This window comes from Neltuma alba, unplaced genomic scaffold (genome assembly GCF_004799145.2).
Source record: "Neltuma alba isolate B1F8T4 unplaced genomic scaffold, ASM479914v2 tig00012567_pilon, whole genome shotgun sequence".
In the NCBI taxonomy this organism is placed as follows: domain Eukaryota; kingdom Viridiplantae; phylum Streptophyta; class Magnoliopsida; order Fabales; family Fabaceae; genus Neltuma; species Neltuma alba.
In genome coordinates this window covers 260,097-281,195 of record NW_021637022.1, presented here as the reverse complement: position 1 = coordinate 281,195, position 21,099 = coordinate 260,097, and the positions used below count along the sequence as shown (strand labels likewise).

The 21,099-nt window shown below is 34.1% G+C and overlaps 3 protein-coding genes across 3 annotated transcripts; 1 reads left to right on the top strand and 2 right to left on the bottom strand.

Moving 5' to 3' along the window:
- Nucleotides 1-164: 164 nt before the first annotated feature.
- LOC114728734 (uncharacterized) lies at nucleotides 165-3,687 on the top strand. The gene is made up of 5 exons (XM_028915677.1): nucleotides 165-681; nucleotides 1,649-1,734; nucleotides 1,830-2,135; nucleotides 2,255-2,338; nucleotides 3,083-3,687. The coding sequence occupies exons 1-5, from the start codon at nucleotides 274-276 to the stop codon at nucleotides 3,426-3,428; spliced, it is 1,230 nt and encodes a 409-aa protein (XP_028771510.1). The 5' UTR covers nucleotides 165-273; the 3' UTR covers nucleotides 3,429-3,687.
- Nucleotides 3,688-5,618: 1,931 nt separating this feature from the next.
- Nucleotides 5,619-10,526, bottom strand: LOC114728773 (SEC14 cytosolic factor-like). The gene is made up of 11 exons (XM_028915719.1): nucleotides 10,178-10,526; nucleotides 10,042-10,070; nucleotides 9,348-9,431; nucleotides 9,207-9,260; nucleotides 8,501-8,575; nucleotides 8,044-8,097; nucleotides 7,289-7,348; nucleotides 7,110-7,205; nucleotides 6,832-6,933; nucleotides 6,645-6,725; nucleotides 5,619-6,215 (listed from the first exon to the last, which is right to left on the bottom strand). Exons 1-11 carry the CDS (start codon nucleotides 10,230-10,232, stop codon nucleotides 5,925-5,927), a joined length of 981 nt encoding a protein of 326 aa, XP_028771552.1. The 5' UTR covers nucleotides 10,233-10,526; the 3' UTR covers nucleotides 5,619-5,924.
- A 5,545-nt stretch (nucleotides 10,527-16,071) lies between these two features.
- LOC114728733 (DNA-directed RNA polymerases I and III subunit rpac1-like) lies at nucleotides 16,072-20,080 on the bottom strand. The gene is made up of 9 exons (XM_028915676.1): nucleotides 19,875-20,080; nucleotides 19,430-19,615; nucleotides 19,123-19,249; nucleotides 18,866-18,952; nucleotides 18,595-18,788; nucleotides 17,379-17,474; nucleotides 17,180-17,273; nucleotides 16,833-16,952; nucleotides 16,072-16,292 (listed from the first exon to the last, which is right to left on the bottom strand). Exons 1-9 carry the CDS (start codon nucleotides 20,058-20,060, stop codon nucleotides 16,189-16,191), a joined length of 1,194 nt encoding a protein of 397 aa, XP_028771509.1. The 5' UTR covers nucleotides 20,061-20,080; the 3' UTR covers nucleotides 16,072-16,188.
- Nucleotides 20,081-21,099: the final 1,019 nt, after the last annotated feature.

The window sequence follows — 21,099 nt, the reverse complement described above, 5'->3', positions numbered from 1 at the left end:
GGATTGCCTACCACTGATCCAAACGACGTCGTTTGAGTCAAAGGGGTGAGTTTTTTACCTCTTCCAGCCAAAAAAAAAAAAAGGACAGAGAGAGAGACCGGCTGAACCGGTTCCAGCATTATTCGGGACTGGACATGACATTTCTGTTTTCTTGGCCGTGGCGCTTCGGTTCTGTCATCATTGCTAAAGCACGCTCCGCTTTCACTGGCTCTCACTAGGATACTCTGCGAGAGAGAGAGAGAGAGCGAGCGAGAGAGAAAAGTCGTTGTTTTGATGGTGATGATGATGGGCAGCAACAACAGAGACAGAGAAGAGGCTCTCACATTCATCACCAACCCATCTTCTTCTTCTTCTCCAATCACCGTCTCTGACCAGCTCGACTGGTACCTCACGGACCCCACTTCCCTCATCGGAAGTGCCTCTGGAAGTTTCCAGAGCGACAGTCTTCTTGGCCTCGGTGAACCCGGAAGCACCAACTTGGACCTAGAGTTCGGCTTCTCCCGACCAGATTTCAGGCAGAGCCCGCTCGCCGGGACCGTCGAGTTCTATCAACGGCATGTCTTTCTTTGTTACAAGAACCCGCGGTTTTGGCCTCCAAGAATTGAGGCTTCCGAGTTTGATCGCTTGCCTAGGCTTCTTTATGCCGCCGTCATGGCCAGGAAGAGCGATATGAAGAAGGAGGTAGTGCTGCATTCTAATTTATTTAATTTCATTCCTGAAATGTTTCGAGTGCTGTTGTTGGTCTTTCGTTCTTCTGTGCTACTGAGTTGGTTTTTAAGTGAAATTGGTGTAATGGATATTGGATTCTGTTGCATACTGCTTCTGAGCGTTTTCTTTCGACCAACGTGTGAGTCGCTTTTACAATGTATGCAAGTTCCAGGACGGATCGTGAAAGCAGTTGATTTTCTTGGACTGATACCTTGTTTTTTTTTTTTTAAACAAATTTGCTAAGAGGGTTCTTGCTTTGCATTTAATTTATGGCTTATTCGAGGAGAACTTACCAAGGCAAGGATTCTTTATTTCCTTTATCATATTGGAAACTGACACTAACGTATATGAGTTGAGGTTCTTGCGTTGTTCTTGAATCAAGCAAAAACATTTGTCATTACCGATATTAATCTATCTTGCTGCCTAGCTTGTTTTATTTGTCAGGTCAATCTTATTTAGTTATGTGTAGTTCAAGCATAGCTTTAACCTTGTACATTTTTCTACACTCTTTAATGTATGCAGTTATAGATAAACAGCAACATACAAAGGGCCAGATGTCTTCAGTAGTCCAAGAGTTGCATGACCATTGTCCATTTTCCATTTACATTTGTTTCAATTTACAAGAAACATCATATCGTTAGTAAATTTGATTCTGGGTCTATTACTCTAGGATGGATTAATTGTCATCTGCAACATTGTTGTAAAGCAGGAGGAGTTATCTCTTACATTACAGATTTACCTGGAGTGTCGGCTGTCTTTGAAAATGAATGAATAACTTTACATTGATTGGTGTGACGCTTTCTTAAGTCAGTTAAATTATTAACTGCATGCCTTTTTTGATATTGTGAAGCTGTTGTTTTCTTTTTGTTTTGTATTTTATTTTAGCCTTTTATGATTATGTTGGCTGTGTCTGATTGTCTTCAACTTCTCCTTTTGGTAGACCCGTTTAACAATATGCGAGGGACATGACGGGACTGAAACATCAAATGGAGATGTATTAATCTTTCCAGACATGATCAGATACAGGTTAGTACAAGTTCAGTTTTCCAACTATGGATTTTGAATAGTCTTCATGTTTTTGCCCTGATTCATAACCAACAACATTGTTAGTGAAATTGCAGGAGATTGACTCATTTTGATGTTGAAACATTTGTTGAAGAAGTGCTTGTAAAGGATGGAGAATGGCTTCCTGGATCTCCTGAACCGTTAAAAGGTTCACACATTTTTGTGTGTTCACATGGTTCCCGTGATCGTAGATGTGGTGTTTGCGGACCTGTCTTGGTAAATAAATTTAGGGAAGAGACTGAATTACTTGGTCTTCAAGGTAAAGTGTTTGTTAGCCCATGCTCACACATTGGGGGGGATGAGTACGCAGGAAATGTCATTATATTTGGATCAAGCATCAATGGAGATGTCATGGGGCACTGGTAAGGAGGGGTGGCCTGGTCATTAGCTTCCTTTTGGTGACTGAATTTTTCGTTTTCTTTTTTTGGAATATATACCTAATATTGACTTGATTAGTATTCATTTCAATTTATATACATAGGTATGGGTATGTTACTCCCGATGATGTGCCTGTTTTGCTTCAACAGCATATTATAAAAGGGGAGATTTGGGACTCACTGTGGAGGTAAATATATTATAATGCTTCTATGGTAAAGTGTGTGTGTGTGTGTGTGTGTATTATAACGCTTCTTTTCATAATTTTAATTTGACAGTTCTGCTTCTGCTCAAGTTGTATCATTTATAAGACAATAGCCCACCTGGGGTGTGCTGGTTTGTCAGGGTTTAGAAATTCATTCCTTGTGAAGGTTGTAGAAGTAGTTCAAGTTGGCTAAGCAAGGGGATGATCCCAGCTGAAGTGGAAGCCATGCTCCTAATGCATGTTGTAGTTTGATAGGCAAAGTCTCTAAGAAAAGCTTGGGAAGGTTAATAGAAAAGTGTATTGATCAACACAAGTTTCTAAGTAAATGGCAGAGTTAAAAAATTCTGACACCTTTCATCTAAAAAGGAAAATAAATCTATTCACCAAAAAAATAAAAAAGGAAAACAATTCTTTCACAGCCAGATCATGTTGAAAAGCGTAAAGTGTGTTCTCTCAATCAATGCCCCAGAAAGACGTCTCAAGCAGTACTTCTAATGTGAAGATTTATTCCCCCCTCAGTAGTATTGCTTTCTTCTTATTATAATGGCAAAAAAAATCCTTGTTTCACCCATAACTTATCAAGGACACCTCCTGGTGCTTACTTTTCTTGAGGAGGGAGATAATTTTGATCTTTCAGATTTATGCACTCTCTTTCTGCTCAAAATCATCCAATTATTGGCGCTGGCAAAGATTTTTTGTATTTGATGCAACTTTGTATGTTGCCATCAGGGGTCAGATGGGTACACAAAAATCTGATGCAAAATCTCAGGGCAACTCTGTGAGCTGCTGCCAGCAAAACGAGAACTTCTCTTCCTGCCGGGACAGTGAGGAAAAGATTAGTACTTCTGGTGCCATGGAGGCGGAAGCAAAACTTTCAGCTGACAATAATTGCAGCAGCGGCAGCATCAAGAGACTGGTTTCTCGAATAAATGGTGGCAAAGGAGCGTCACGGCGAAAATCCATGCCAATGTGGCTTGATGGCTGGGAGCCAGAAGATACGTATGCTGCTCTTGCTGTTGTCTTTGCCGCTGTGTCTGTAGCAATTGCCTATAGCTGCTACAAACAGCTGAAATAGGAAGAAACAACTGATTTGCTGTGTTTTTTAGCATGGTGTGTCAGATAATTTCTATTGTCTCTGTACATTGTAGTCTAATGCTAGTGCAGTGCTTGTGTATATCCGTTATACTCAGAATGATCACCCTTTCCTTTTCGGGGCAATTTTTTCCGGGAAAATCTGAATGATGAAGATAAGAACATTAATAGAGTTTGGGTGGAACTAATCTGTAATGTCTCTCATTTTTAGTATCAAAGTCTATAGCTTTGGTTTTCCCAGAACCTGTCAACTTGTCCTAGAGTTCGCATGTTGGCAACGTTATTTCCAGAACGCTACACTATTAAGGATCCTTGCCATTAATGTCGAGATATGTTTCGCCAGAACAGAATCATGTTGGTTGGATTAATTGTTAAGAGATAGACGCGTTTGTGGTAAGCCGTACTTAAGATTAGTTGGTAATTGTTCTATCGAATCTTTCGGATGGTCCGTGCCGCTTACAAAGCCATGTCATATCAGTTGGTGTTTGCCAATTGAGCCTGTTAGATCTTTTCTCGTTAAATTTTATTGGACAAAGCCATGTCATATCAGTTGGTGTTTTGTGGTTCAAGATGTCCGCATCAAATACGTTTGCAAAACACACACACACACATGTATATATTAGATCGTTTGCAGTTTGCAGGTCTAATTTTTGATTCCATTATATTTAATTCTTTATAATGGAATTTGTTATCATAAAAAAATCTATTTCTCTAAACAAAAAATTCAAAATTTCTCTTAATTATTTATAATTTGAAAATATGTGCCATGCATTCCAAATTGTGCTGAAACTCTCTTATTTATTAAATTTTTTTTTATCACAAGGGCTCAAACTCAAAAGTCCTTGCATTGAAACGGTCATAAAAACCTTCTATTAATAAGTTTAATACCGATAATCATCCAGACATATATCTTCTTCAATCAATTGAAATATTTACAGAAACATTAAAAAATATAAATATTCTAAACGCCATTGATTTGTTTCTTTCTTGAATTCTGCAGCGTCAACAACTCTCTCTCTCTCTCTCTCTTCAGAGAATGAATAAACAACATTAAAAACATGATATCATGAATGCTGATTCATTCTGTACTTCACGACTTGTCGTTTTTGTCTTCACATCCTTAAGTGGCCCGTGACTTCATCAATCACAAGTTCCCAACAAATATATATAATACGTGCACCGACAATTTTGACTTCTTGTAGGTAATCTTAATTAAGCTAAGCAACCACGCTGGAGTTTTTGAATTACTGAATTGGGATTATAGTATAATACAAAGGGATAAAGATACTGTGAACTATGAGGTCAATTTTTAATGAACTTTTTCTGTTATCTCCCACAATAATATAATATTAGTTTTAATTTTACCCATGAGCCTTTCAAAATTTCAACTATTTACGGGTCCCCCCAGCTTTCGTGTTGAACATAATCCAAAACATAAACATTATCTCAACAAATGATTACTTCCCCATTTATTATTACCGTCTTAACTCATTTAAATAAATTAAAAATATTAATTAAATTAGCTATTTGTTACAAATATGAGTTGATTTTTTTAAAATATTATTTTTCATTCTGACTACTCTTGGCCGAAAACTCCTTAACATGTGTTATAAATAGGAACACTTTAAAGAATAAATTGTAATTTTGGGAGACAAAATATATTGAAATATTATATTTAGGACTAAATTAAATTCCTAACTAATTTTTATATTAAAAATCAGAGGCGGTATAATATTATTATTCAATTTGTAAACTTAAACATCGGATTATTGTTGGGTTGATAATTCGAGGGCAAATCTGGCAAACGGGGAATGCTCCATGTTTCAGGTCTCTTGAAGATTAGGGATCTGGATTGGATCAACTTTGTGGGACGCTTGGTTTGAAAGAGTTCAATAGTATAATATAATTATGGAATGGAGCAGGAAACGCGTAAGGTCCAAACTCCAAGCTCCTCCTAAATACGTTTATTACTAATATTTCATTATTAGAGATAGCACTATATTTGTTATTTTGTTTTATTTTATTCCTTTTATATTTCTAGCTTACCAAACATAATAATACAAGAATATTCCGATCTTATTTTATTTCAAACATACCAAACAGGATTTTCAGTAATAAAATCCCATCCCTTTATTATCCATGCCGAGCTGTACATAAATATGAAACGTTAGAGTTGAAACAAAATACTCCAGGAAATCTTTATTGAGATACTAATTGACTCATAAGGTTTATTAAGGTAAAATCAGAATAAGTAAAATTAGCCACGTATATAGTCATGCATCGAGCTGATGCAAGCATTTCAGTATTACATCCGACAAGTTCGTACATATAACTTTCTCTTCTTCTTTTTCTTTTGGGAAAAAAATAGTGTAGCACCCTTCATCAAAAAGGGTCATAAAGTGTTTAATTGTAAGCGTCTTGAGGTCTGAAATAGTACAGAAAAGTGTTGCCAGTAAGTATTCTCAGGGTTTCAATGGCTTCAGTTGCTATTAACTACGATTCCCAACCTGTGGAACTGTGTTTCAATGGTTCTGGTAATTCTGGCATCATCTGGGTCTGGCTCTGGTAAGTCTACATGGAAAGATCCCTGTCTCGTTGGAGCCATGGACTCCCTAACTGCAGCTTGCTGCTTGATAAAATTGTAGAGTTCTTGATGGAAGGCGTGATCAAAGGAGAAGCAATTTTCAGAAGTTCCTGCAGCATTGTTATGTCGAGATGACTTTGAACTCTCCTTTCTGCAGAAGTGTGGGAGGGATGCAAAGTCCATGACCTGCTTTCAAGTTCGAAAATGGTTTAGCATGCCGATTTTCTTGCAGTTAGAACTCAATCAATCGATAAGGAAAAAAAGACAGGACAATGATAATGTAGCTTTTATTTCTTCTTTGACAAAAACGGTACAAATAATGGGAAATATAAAAGGAAGCCAAACCAATCTAAACGCCACAGTTTGTTTGCACGGTGTGTGATGGGGGAGGGGAGGATCGGAGAAGAGAATGGAGAACTCATCTTAATTCACCCCACTCAAGTTACTTTTTAGTTTTTACCATCCACCCATTCAATCGATCCTCCCAAACAAAAGCCCCAAGTGGCTTGATAATGAAACTTCCAATTTCTCAGGATCAATTTCATATGAACAATGAAAGATAAAAGATAGACAATAATATTATATCTCAGGGAGGTAATTGCAGATATCTTCTACCTTGAGTAACTCGTCTCTCCCACAACCTTGCAGCACCTGGATCTTCTTCCTTGTTCTTTCTTGCAAAAGAGGCCTTACAACCTGCGAATTGTTTATGAAATAATAATGTTGTTGTTGTTAATCCTTGGGCTTTATATGGTATAAAGAAAGGAGCAGTCCAAACTCTTGAACAATATGAGGCACAAACCTTCCAACATGCAGAGAATACATATGGCGTGTTAACTATATAGTACGTGTCTGTCTTTTCTGGGTAGTTCAAGTCATCTATGGTAGATATTGCTGTCAGAAGCTGCAGATGTTCAAGCAGAAAGTGTTATCCAGGAAGACATTAACAAGATGGAAGTGAGAAACCTTCACTTAACATCAATGAAGACAAACTCCAAACAAGGGACTTTCACATGATGAAAGGAATCAACAAAAAGATGGAAAAGAAAAATGATACAAGCTTCAGAGTTCTAGTCATACCCTCAGTTGGTTCAATGCTGATATCTTTAAACCAGTCATATCAAAGACTTTCACACAGGTGCCAATGAATCGGCCATGCTTCTTTGTGGCTGTTGGCTAAGACAAAGAAGTCAAATAAGCAAGCAATGAACCAAAGAATTGGTGTCAGCAGTTTAATTAAAATTATTGTAGATACTTACCAATATCACTCGATCTCTGTACTCGTTCATTTGGATGTGCGACTGTAAATAGTAATGCTCCTGAATGTTCAATATCAAATAGGTTAAAAATAGGTCCAGGCTCCAGATGCCATGTGAATACTAAATACTGCGGCATCATTATTGAGGTATGCAATTTTTTGTCTCTGTAGAAGCTTTCTTACGTGAAAAATTACACCCAGAAGTTATAAAATAAAAACTCAGAAAATAAGAAAGAACAGTAGGTCAATTAATCTGGAAAAAAATGTTGATATTGTGGTTTAAAAACTAGCTCTGACCAAACCCTCAGCCTAGTCAAATATGAGCACACGGAAGAGAAGTTGAAAATCAGTGCACAATCAAGCCAATACAATCTTCTTTCTTTATCTTTCCAAATTTTCAATCATGTTCAGTTTTCTATATAATATCTAGTTAACACTAATTATACTCTTGAGGAAACGATGTGCTGTATCTCTACCCTTCACTGTCGGAGCATAAGCATCACATGTCCAAAATAAAACTAAAAAGTGGCATGCTGCATCATGCGCATGATCTCCCAACCTTTTCCCTCACATATGCTGCAAAATGAGATAGGAAATATATTCTAACTCAATATTAGATTGTGATTCACAAACAATGCAATTTCTTTAAGATGTGCAGATAATCCCATTGTTTCTGCAGATTCTTATTGTCCGATGAGCCAGTTTTCCTTTTTAATTATCTGGCACCATTTATGCATCAAGGTATGTGATCCTTACTGGTGCTTTGTCATATGCGCTGAGCCCAACACCAACAGCAATGACAGGTAAACCCTGGCATCATCAAATGGAAAAGGAAATAAATTAACAATCATATATTAATTAGAAGCACTGTGGATTTTCTACATGGATGTTGTGTGGCCTGTTTATCAACATAATTTACACCAGGAAAAGCAGGGAAAATCCATGGGAGAGGAAGAATATTAAAAAACTATTACAGAAAGCCGGGTCAAATCACGCATGTTCATAAATAAACAATCATATATTTAACTAGAAGCATAGCAGGTTAAATCAGTTATGTTTATTTACATAACTTATACAGCGAAGAGCAGGGAAGATCCATGAGGGAGGAAGAATAAAAACATCTATTCCAGAAAGCACTCGACTTAGCCATGCTTGGTCCTGTTGGTATTGCACAAATTGAGCTAATATGAGATCCATCTAAAAACAGGAATACCTCTCTTGTGTAACCAGGCATTCCTATGAGTTGAGAATCTCGCACAGCTCTATACAAGTCAGCGGGGATTGGTCTCTGTTAAAACAAAACATAAAGGCCAATAATTTACAACATTAAATCAAAGATGTTCACGAATTATAAGAAATATAAAAATTAAGCTACTATGATGTATATATTAAAGTTCCTAAGGATGTTACATGACAAGAGAAAACCCATTCCTGTCATAATTACCTATTAATGAGATTTTCTTCCCTTCTCTAATCAAAATCAACTCAGACACGCTGTTATTGATTCTACAAAATCAATCATGTTTATTATGTTTTGGCTGAGAAAATCTAATCACTTAAGTTAGTCTACATGGATCATCCTTCATTGAATATAAATTAGCACACATCCCAGAATAACAAATCATAAGTACCCCATCTTCAAGTTGCTGTCTTAATTTGTAGATGTGACCAACATATTGTATTCACCTATATTTGTCTTGTGGCCCACTTGAAGAATATATATGACTGAATCCAACATATCTGGGATATGAAAAGTTTTTGAGACATGTAAACTTCCATTATTCCACAAATCTCAGATGCAAGCTTTTCTAGTACAAAATGAGATATTAAAAATCGACCAACTTGAGCACAGAAATTTCAGGAATGGATAACCAGAAAAGAAAATACAAACTTATGAATCGCATGATGAAGGAACTCACCGTTAAGACATTATCAATCTCATTTTCCACTCTCCATTTTAAGCAATCAACCAACTGCAAAATTTTAAAACATCAGCCGTTTCTAATAGGAACAGAATTCCTACCACCAAAAAAAAAAAAACTAAGCATAACAGATCTAACCATTTTATGGGCTTTGGCAACATTCCAGTCCCTTGCTTTGAGAAACTGTATAAATGATTCACTTGGATAGCCCTGGTGCATATTCTGAAATAAAAAGACCAAACTCTTAAGAGTAAAAGAAATATTCACAATAGCAGTAAAAAGATTGCAAGAATACATTATCCAGTCTCACTTGTTCACACTAATTCCACAATTTTGATGGGCTAATAGTAGCTAAAACGCATAACAAACAACTTGAACTATTTCCCTTCCTTCTATATTTTGATATTATATCACTCCACCATTTCCACTCCTTCCATTTTCACCTATACCAAGCAGAGCCTTAATTTGGTACAACAATATCCATATTCCTAAAAATTGTTGGTAAAATATAAATCTATTTTGTAATTTAGTTCAAGTATGATGAGTTTAGAACTATTGCTCATCAGTTGTATGAGCAAAGTGGAAAACATCCTTCTACAACCAAAATATGACTGCTTTATCTTGCTGAAGAATTCTTAACAACGCCGAAGTACCAGTGATCCAGATCAAATTGTTAGAATAGTCAAAACAAGGAATCGTAATTTGACTACTGTCATGAGATGAACAAGATACAGATCATTGGGGATAACTTATATCGATTCATTTCCCAATCTCCCGAAGCATTCTCACGGAAGAGATCAAGCTACAACATAAAAAGTACGAAAAACCAAACCTGAAACGTGTTCTTCTGCTGCTCATCCACTGTAACAATATACAAAACAACAACAAAAACCAAGACGAAGAAATTAGTTGGTAATCAGCGGAGATCACATATGGCGGCATAACACAAGATGGGTCATTTTGCCAACCGTTTTCCATCAGAGATTGCATCTGCCTGATAGCCTCCTGATTACCAATACCCATCTTGTTATTCAGCTCAGATAGCTATAGAACAAAAATCTCCGAAGCTAACAAGCTAAAAAAATCAGCAACTCGAGTTCCAATTATTCGAATTGCTGATCCCTTAATCTCCCTAAAGAGCGAAAGTGATACTGATTAGCAACAAGTTTACATGGAATTTAAACTCAGTGATCCAGCAGTACAAGGTGGGAGACAGAAGAAAAGGAGCGAAGAAGAAGGGGGGATGCAGATTCTGGCTTTGTTTTGTCCACCACCTCCCCTCATGAAAAGCAAAGCATGGAGGTATGTATTCTTTTGGCCTTAATTTAATGCAGCTTCCAATGAATTTCTGTGACGGAGGGAATCTGTTAAAAAGAACAGTATACAGCAAAAGGAAATATGTGAGGAGGAAGAAAAAGTTGTTTTCTTTTTTCTTTTCTTTTTTTGGGGGAAAATTTGCTCTATCAGTGGGTCAACTCAGAATTTTGACGATTTCACTAGAGAAAGCATTCACCTTTATTTTATTTTTTTCATTTTATAAAATTAAATGACCACACACCAATATGTTAATATCATATTCTAATTATCAGGATAACTTGCCTTGCCTTTGAATTAACTGGTGAGACTATTGACTTGGTGAATTAGTCTCTTAGGAATTGGATTTTATATTTTTTAACATGAAATAACACCGTTTTGGGTTAAAAAAATAGTAATTCATTGTATTTATATGTTCACTACTCTATTTTATTAGATTATTGTAGTTTACTGTCCAATTAATTAATTAATTAATTAATTAATTAATTAATTTTTCAATCTAGATGAATATTTTTTTATATTTTAATAAAAGTATATTATTTTAATTATGATTATGTTAACCTTGTTTCAATCACAAGAACTATTTTTTTTTCCTACCCCAAGAACTATTGCCTTAACCAATTTAACGATAGATAACACAAGGCATATTTTGTAAGATATAAGTACAATTTTAGATTTGAATTGTAAATTTAAATTATTTACGTGCTTTTCAATATAAATAAACCATTCCCATTGAAATGACGGGGGGAATATGTACTAATCACCCAATTAATTAGATTTTTTAAAATATTTTAGGGTTAGATGGGGTCAGTGGTGGGTGTTTTGCCAATAATAATTGAGAGTGATTTGGCATTAGATTCTAACGCAAGAATAATATATGTGACGCTCCATGTGTGATAATATATTACATTTTGTAATAATTTAATAATATTTTCATAGATATTATTTTTAAATTAAAATATTGTATAATGAGGCATAAAAATTAATTTATTAAACATAAAGTGAACTGGAAAAACATATAGCTATGGTATCATCATATTAAGATTTGAATATAACTTTTTTAACAAAAAATAAAGTCAATGCGAAGTTGGAAAACAGCTATGATCAATATTTGATTTTCAACATGTTTATATAATCTAGATTTGTCAAATATTCCCTTAACTTTTCCTAAATTAACGGTTTCATCAATTGTTTAAGTTGTGAGATTTTTTTTTTCCTTTTTTCTTTTATTGCCAAGGGAGATTTCAGGGTAAGAATATTTTGCGCAAAATTACTTTCAAAAAATAAAAATAAAAATTTTATATTTCAATATTTTATTTTGAGTCTTTTCTAACTCCTTTCGAGTAATTTTTAAACTTTAAATTTCTTATATAAATATTTTAATCTTTATATATGTATTTTTTTAATAAAAAACGTATTGGCGTCTCGTTATGACAATTAATTAGATAGGTCATGGGTTGTTAAAAAAAAATGCTCTTTCTTTGCATAAATTTAATATTTTCTCGCGCCATGAGTAACTATTATTACTACCAAGCAAAAATTAATATTTTAAAAATCAGAAGCAAACTATTTTGGAATAAATAACTCTAACTACCGAAAAAGTTGATAAATAACCAAACTCGTGTTAACAAGAAGTTTAGGTATTACATAATTATTATATTACTGATAAAGCATCCAATATCTATATTTAATTTAAATATAGAAATTCATCTTATTTTAATTTCGCCTCGAGTCGGTCCAATATGTTAGTTCAATTCACCATGCAGGTCGTTCAATTATGTCATATTCAATTCACCAATTTAATTATCAATTAGATTGCCTATAAAATTTAAACACTCCTCCGGTCGATCTAATTTAAAAGTTAATGTTGATCCTATATATAAAGCCTATTTTATATGTTTATCAATTTTTTAAAAATTAATCCTATTGATATTCCCTCAATAATAATTAAATAGGAAACGGAGGGAGGAAATTAAGAAAGATGATTATAGTATTTTAGAGAGAAAAAATATCATATTAACTAATTTAACTAGCATTTTTGATCTATTCAAATTAGTTAATTAGCTCTTATATTAAAAATCAGAAGAGTATTATCCAGTAACAAGGTGTTATCCTATTAGACTGCATTATACAATCTATAAACAACTAAATTTTTTAATAAATTATTAATCAAGAGAGTCTTGCTTAATAATTTTATTGAGTGTTTTTTCCTGTCTTCTCTTATACCATCCTCTTTTACTGTTTAATCTACCAATCTACCTCCAAACTCCAACAACCGTCTTTAATGTACCAAGTCAAATGATATTTTACTATTATATATATACTCCTCCGGTCCTTAATATAAGACCCATTTAACTAATTTGATTATATTAAGGAAGTTAGGTAAGTTGGTTAATTATAAAAAAAGTGACACATTTTTCCTAAAACACCATAATCATCTTTCTTAATATCCCATCTCCCTCTTCTATTTGATTATGGTTGAGGGAGTATCCATAAGGGTAATTTAGAGAAAATTGATAAATATGAGAAATTTGTCTTATATTTAGGACCAAAACCAACTCAACAATTAAGGACCGGAGGAGTATTAATTATGAATCGTATTTTTTTTATATGATCATATCTATTCATCTTAACATTCTTCTTGGCTACCCCAACATTGTCATCTGAACATCCATCTCAAATGCCCGTAACACTAATTCAATTAAAAATTATTTTTCCATATAACCCATAATTTCATTTAGGAAAAACCATTTTGCAGGTACCTATAATTTCATCCAATTTTTAATTTGGTACCTCTATTTTTTTTTCTTTTCGTAAAATCCTTTAACTTTACACAATTAACACCGTTAGCCCCTCTATTTTGAGAAGCATACTGAAGGTCCAACAGAAAAATAGACAGTGTTAAAACTAGAGATCATCATTAGAAGTGAATGCAACAAAGGGAATGCGACTTGTGTGGAGAAATCCGATTTGCTTTCAAGGATTCAATTTCAAAAAGAGGTTCTTTGTCTTCCTTGAAGGGAATCGATTTCTACATAGAAATTTCCTTACCCATTAATCACAACTGTTCATCTTCTCCCTTCGACAGAAAAATGATTTCAAATTTCGATTTGAATACGTTAGTTGGTTCCGATGCGATTTCGAGTTCGATTTGAAGCATATATACCTCTATTCTCCTCTTTATCAGAACTGATGGTGCACATCTGCTGTCTGAATTTTTTTCCCTCTTGGTATTTTAACGCCGTCTATTTTCCCATTGGCCCTTCAGTGTGTTTCTCAAAATATAGGGGCTAATGGTGTTAACTGTATAAAGTTAAAGGATTTTTAAAAAAGAAAAAAAAGGAGAGGTACCAAATTAAAAATTAGGTGAGACTATAGGTACCTGCAAAATGGTTTTCCTTTTAATTTAAAACTTTGCTTCATTTACCCATAAAAAAAAAAAAAAGATTCTCCTTAGTGAAGATGTTTTCCCTTCATCTTTATCATCACTTTATGCAATTGCATGTATCTATCCCACCTTGTGAAGTTTGCTGTATTCACATGCTTCGAGATGTATGTGGTTTCACACACACACACATCATGTGATTATGGGTGGATTAATTAATTTAATTACATAAATAAATCAAATATTTGTCGATCGAAGGAATTCCAAATCATATCATGCATATTTGTCAATGAGGCAAAATACTGTATCATATAATAAATATTCTAAAGTTCTCTTTCATTATAAATATTTAATCTCTTTTTAGTTATTTTAATCAACGATCGATACATCAATATTCATCATCTTTCTTTATATGTAAATTTTTCTTTTGAAAGCCACTGCATGCCTTTATGCCGTAGCTATACACTAGACATTCCAACATGAACCAAAAGTTTGACATGTGTCTATAAAAGAAAAGAGAAGATTTCATAATAATAAATAATAGTTTTTATAATCAATGCACCTTTCCATATAGTGAGAAGAACAAAACTTAGCGGATAATTAATCTGAATAGATATGTTAACTTTATTTTCTTTGCTTTAAAGTTTCGTATGGCCACCAAACTGAGACAGATGCTGATCATATAGGGGGAAAAATAATTACTACCTCCTCCGATTCTAATTATAAGAGCTGGTTGACTAATTTGAGAAGATTAAAAAAATAAGTTGAGTTAGTTATTTATCATAAATAAATATTGTCTTTCTTAAAATATCCTTGTTAATTAAGTGTATTGACTAGAACTACTATTGTTAAAAAGACTATTTTGAAGAAAAAAAAAGTATAAATATGAGAGACAAAGTGAATTGGGATTTTATATTTAAGATCAAAATAAAAATCAAATAAGGTCTTATATTAAAGATCGGAGGTAATACAATAAGAAGGAGGAAAGAAAGATTACAAAAAAGCTCAATAATGCCAAAAGGTATACTACTATTAAATATTGCTTCTTTTTCACGTGAGCGATGCTCAAATAGTTAAATAATTGAGACTATTATTAGTGTTTTTTTCTTGTTGGTTAAAAAGGAATCGTATCATTTAATGTTGAACATAAGATACTTGGTGAGTAGATGCTGAGAAAAATAATGCTAGAATATACTATTTTTCATTAAAAAAAAGTGCTTTTTTTCAAAGCAAAAAGAATAAGTTTAGTAGAAATGATTAGTCCGTCGTAACATGATGAAATATGATTTAAATTTTTGTTAAAAAAAAATATATATTTAGTACCCGACAATAAGCTTTTAATTAGACGGTGACTGTGTTTAATAAAAATGTGTGCAGATAAACACTATTTTTTTCAATTATTTTTTTGTGCGATTTAAGTTAATTTTTGGTTCTTATACGCGTATGGCGATTATTAATGCAATGACAACATTTAATAGGTTGGCGAATCACACACACACACGCGAGACATACCATTCATTAGGTTGGCAAATTACACGTATACACACAGAGGGCCTGTGAGGGCACATCACATCCTTACCTGTACGTGTAAATTTATGGTGGTAGTGATCGCTCATATTAAATTATTGATTTTTATTGTATTGTACAGATCTCAGTCCCAGCCTACCCATTCATTACACTGATCCCACGGACAAAAATGGAACGTGAATATCATGTTCCCTCCTTGCCCTTTTTGCAATATTTTTTTTTAATAATTGAACTGTTTGTTTATCCCTTAATTTCTAAAAAAATTGGTAAAAAAATAATTATCCCGGTTTGAAGAAAAGGAGTTTTAAATTATGCTTTTAATGAATAGGAGCGAAAGTGAAATGTCGACATACTTTAACATGTCATTTTGAGTAACTAACTTTAATTTTGATTTAAGAGGGAGAAAAAGTGTCAATTGTAGACTCAAATCCTCTTATAAAAATTTCATCTTTTTTTTTTTTTTTTCATTTGATCAAGCCCTTTCAAGGCTTAAAAACACGAGGTTTTTACTTGCGTTTTTTGGAATTTAAACTTGTATTCTTCTTTTCATCAGGATATTTCAACCAACAAGCTGTTGGTTCTTCATCATCATCACTACTTCAACCATGATAACAATTCAAAAATTAAATCGTGCTATTTATCGTGGACAAGAGAAGAGCTTTCATATCAAAAACACAAAACTGTTAAATAATAATCAAAGGATCATTTACATCCTTTTTTCTATTTCATCCTGGATTAAAGGTAAATATTGCATCAAGAAAGCTCAGTAATCACACGCTCACACTTCTCTTCCAGGATTTTCACAGCTTCAGTAAAGAGCACTTCAGGTGGTAATGCTCCAGTTGACTCAACATTAACTGGAAGGGGAAAAAAAGCACTCATGAGTGGCTTTAAATAATTTCAAGTTTTCAATACAAACAGACTGAAACATCACTTCATCACTAGCATTATGGCAGCTACAACAAACTGAAGATCCCTAGGATGCATTAACATGTTGCTTTCAATGATATTTCAAGAATAAAAATCTCACATAACCTAGTGGAAAAAATTCTCAAATTCCAATAAAAAATGTGAATGCTGCCCGCATTAAAAAAAAAAAAAGATTAATAACTGCTGAAAAATATTTGCTCATTAGATACATTTATCAATAAATTATGATATTAATCTGCCAATGAAGTTTAAACTAGCCTCTGGATCATGTCTTCTCACGTAAGCTGATATAATTACCTTGGAGTCTGGGTCATGTGCTGCTTTAGGCAATCATAATTACTTCTCAATTGCCCACAACAGAAAATAATTACCTCAAATACAAAGATGATACCTTGGTGCTAATTTAATATTCAAGCAAATTAAATGTCAAAATTTCAATAAAGTCAAACATCTCACACATTACTTACAAATAAAATGATCTTTAACACGGCGCAAGGACACACGATCCTCCCATTCTTTTCCCCCTCTGATGCATTCCCTACATAGAGTACACGCTCGTGGGTTGGCAACAGTTGCCCTTCTTCTGCCTGCTCAACAGCCAATCCAGCAAAGCAAAAAAGTATTAAAAAAAAAGGAACTTGAGACCACATTTGTAACCCCCACCTAAAACTACTAGTGTGCAACACAAGTTAGGCATGGATGCAAAATCAGCTTTCCGTGTGGCCAAATCATGGACATTACAATCCTCAACTATCATAGTCAACAAACGCAAAATTTGGTGCCAGCCACACGAAAGAAACACAAGACATGCTACCTTTTCCAATATCTTCAATATCGAATACTCCAACTGGACATTTATTTTTGAGTTCTTCAGCAAGGTCATCCTTAACCTCTTTCAAGAGAACAACCTAGAGGGGGAAAAAACAAGCCAAGCATTCGCATGTGAGGTTTTTGTATTTCTACTGCAGTGTTTGAACGTGAACATTTTGCATCTGAAACAATATATTCTTTACCTCTGGGAGCATCCGATACCAAGCAGTGGCAACTGGGGACCATTTTGCATGTGTCTTACCAATGCCTTTAACTGCATGAGCTTCAAGTTCAATTTCCTACAGACACACGTGGTAATGAATATGATATTTGATAATATCCAGTCTTCTGTCTTTTATTGTTCTTATTCCTGAGACCTTACGTTACATTACAATCAATGATCAAAAGCTAACAAATAATGTTCATATTTTTAACATAATGCAAAGGAATGGTTCGGAAACAAAAACAAAAACTGTCATTAGTGCTCAAAATTTAGTAATATAAAGCCTTCTATCTTAGCGTGTTCCAACTGCTTAGTTCTTGCGTCACAACAAATGTTCAAAAGATAACAATTCATGTTCATCTTCCAAGCATAAAACAAAGGAACAATTCATAGAAAGGAAATATACAGGAATTTGAACATGACATATAAAAAGTAAGCTCAAGCTGCGAAAAGCAGAACACAATGGTACACAATTAGCATGGCTAAATTGGGCGAAAGTCCTCAAAAATAAGAATAAGAGAAAGCAATATATGATTTCAGTCATAACAGATCCTAGGATCTTGCAAAACAAGCAAGTGGACAAGTCTCTCTCTCTCTTTCTGGAAAAAGGAGAAGAGAAACATAAGACAGCTTGTTTAGAAATTTGATCAAGAATACAAATCAAGATCACGGGTATTCTTTAGAAGATGTGCATGCCACTTTGTTGAGGCAGGTACATAAATCTTGCAACTGAATTCCTATAGCACATGCATATGTGGGAGTAGATCTTTCTGTTTAGAACCATTTCCTCACAAAATACGAAAGCCCCAGCTATTTGAAGGTCAATGCATAAATTTATTAGCATCTAACACACCCACAGGCAAATCCCCCTAACCCTAAGGCTTGATGCATGGACGAAGACATGCCCATCAAATTTTGCATCCAAATTCGAAATTAATTTCCTAATAGGAGTCAGGTTTAGCGCTATTGGTTCAAGTGCTAGACTTGATTAAATCTCAATCCAGGCTCAAAGAACATAACTACTGAGTACTGACTAGCTTTGCACGAGATAACACATGTTGAATCTCCTTTTTCTTAGATGCGAATGTCACGCATATACAATAATGCATCACAGCTTACCTCCTCAAACTTGTTTCTTTGTTACAAAAATATAAAGTATAACAATATGCCAATAAGCAAATAGCAAAAAGGGCTACCTGGCCAGGTCCAAGTTTAGCTAATATGATATCCAAATTTTTGGGAGCAATTGGATCGGTAGAAAATTCAGGAAGGGAATCTTGACTGCAACTAAATGAAGTAAATGTTCTTGGTTTTGAACCAGAATTTGGTTTGACATCTTCAGCAGGAAGTTCACTCCCATTAGGTAACCACTTCAGTTCATTTGATTTTACTGCATTGGAGTTAAAAAAATCAAAAGAAGAAAAATGCCATAAAAAAGGAATTGGGAGCATTGGGTTCAATTCTTACCGGTGATTCGGGGATGACCTTTTTCACATCGAACATGGAGTTTAAAGACAATAGTGTTCTTTTCATTCTTGTCATTTCCCGCATTTTCTAGTCATAACAAAAAGGGAAAAATTAAACAAGAATTACTCAACGTCACAGTTCACCCCACAGCTAGGGGCCATATCAAACAACACATAGAGAAGCATCATACAATAAAGCCATGCATGTGATTATTGATTGTCATATAATTGTATGTTCATTTCAGTACATATGAATACCTGGATTTTCAAACAGCCTGGGGTCAGCCTTGATCGGAATAAGACCCAATCGATGGGAAAGAACTTCGTCTTGTATAACTGACGTATTGTTTGCTATATATACTCTTTCAATAGCCATTGTTGGAACCTGAATGCACAGCATCATATTAAAATTGAATATCTCCAACAGTAATGACCGGCTTAAATATATTACAATAAGCATTCAATATGCAAAAGTAACGTCCAACTCCGAAAATCTTCCAAATCCAATTACAGATAGCAGAGGGTTATTTTGACCATAAATATGGAAAACACTCAAAGACTTCACCTCTGCTATAAGAATTCTTCGAAATGCATTGGCAAGTGCTGGATCAATTCCCATCATATCGAACTCCATGTCATCCTCTGTAAGTCGATTCACTTGAACTTTGAAGTTCTGACAGAAATTATCTAATCGTATGCTATTATCAACTCCTAACGCAGCATAGGCGCCAGAATACTGTATGGTATCTGTCTAAAAATATAAAAACAAATGAAATTAGGACACAAAGGCCAATCCGACTCCCCAAACTTAGAATTCAAAAATTACTGCTTCATTAGAAGTAAGCTGGGACCAAGGGAGAGAATCTGACGAAAAGTTTTAGTTGTTTTGTACTTATAAAGTTGCAAAAGAAAATAAGAAAGTGACAGGAAAAGAAACAGAGCTTAAAGGACATGACTTTATAATTCAAAATATGGATGTCCATGGCTTAGTGAAAGAAACTTAACCATACATGGTCAGGAGCATCGTTATTGCAGAAAACCCGCGTCCTCATGAGTTCAAGATGTGGGGGGAGTTTGGACGGAACACTTTCCAAGCTCATGATATAATCAAGTACCGATCCCTCAGACCTGGTTGACTTTCTCTGTTCTTCCTGTTCGTCCAATTCTGACATTGATTCATCTTCGGACGAGGACATTGTAGCTTTCCCCTACGTATCTTCCCCTCACTCCTTCCTCTTGCCGTCCAGTAGTAAGCAGGGTTTAGGGTTTAGCGATGATGGTGAAAACTGGAAACAAGTTTATATGATAAGGGGGTGGTGAGGCAGATAGCCCGCAGGTTACGGGGCAGCTTGCTGCAGGTAGGAGCCCATACGGGCGGTCCTAAAAAGATCGCCTTCTAATGGGCTTATATTTAGCCGGCCCGCCCTAAAATAAGGGTGGGTCGGCGGGTTGACCAACCTTCACTTTTTTTCAATTTTATTTTTATATTTATATATATTTTTAAATTTTTCAATTAAATTGTAAAATTTATATTTTTATATTTTCAAATATTTATGTAATTAAATTAATCTCAGCTTAAAATATAAATATATAATTCATTGGTAAAATAATAAAAAAAATAAGAATTTAAATTTAGAACCAACAAAATACAAATTTATATATAAATTGAGTACAAATAATAAAATTGTTTCTTATTGAAATTAAAATAAAAATTGAAATTTTTTTTAAAAAAAGTGCTAGCCCGTGTGTTGGTGGGTGCAAGTTTAAAGGCCTGTTTGGTTTGAATGGAGGGGAGGGGAGGTTATAACCTCACCTTGTTTGGTTTGATTAAAAAGGAGGGGAGGGAAGGATATTTAATGATCCTTTGTTTGGTTCAAGAGGAGGAGAGGAAGGATGGTAATAATCAATTTATTATTTTACCCTTATATTTTGATATATATTATTGTTATACAAATTAATTTAAATAATCTCTAATAAAATAATATATGCTAAAAAATAAAATTAATAATTTTATATTTAGGAAGTTACTTATTATTTGGATTATTATCTTGTGGGTAACATCAATTAAAGCGTTAAATTTTTCATTTAAAATTGATACCCATACTATTTGTTTAATTTAAAAAGGTTAGCCTCATAATTTAATTCATTTGTTTAATTTAAAAAAGGTAGCCTCATAATTTAATTTGATTTATTTACATAATCACTGTTAATATGTAATTTGATACCAATACTATT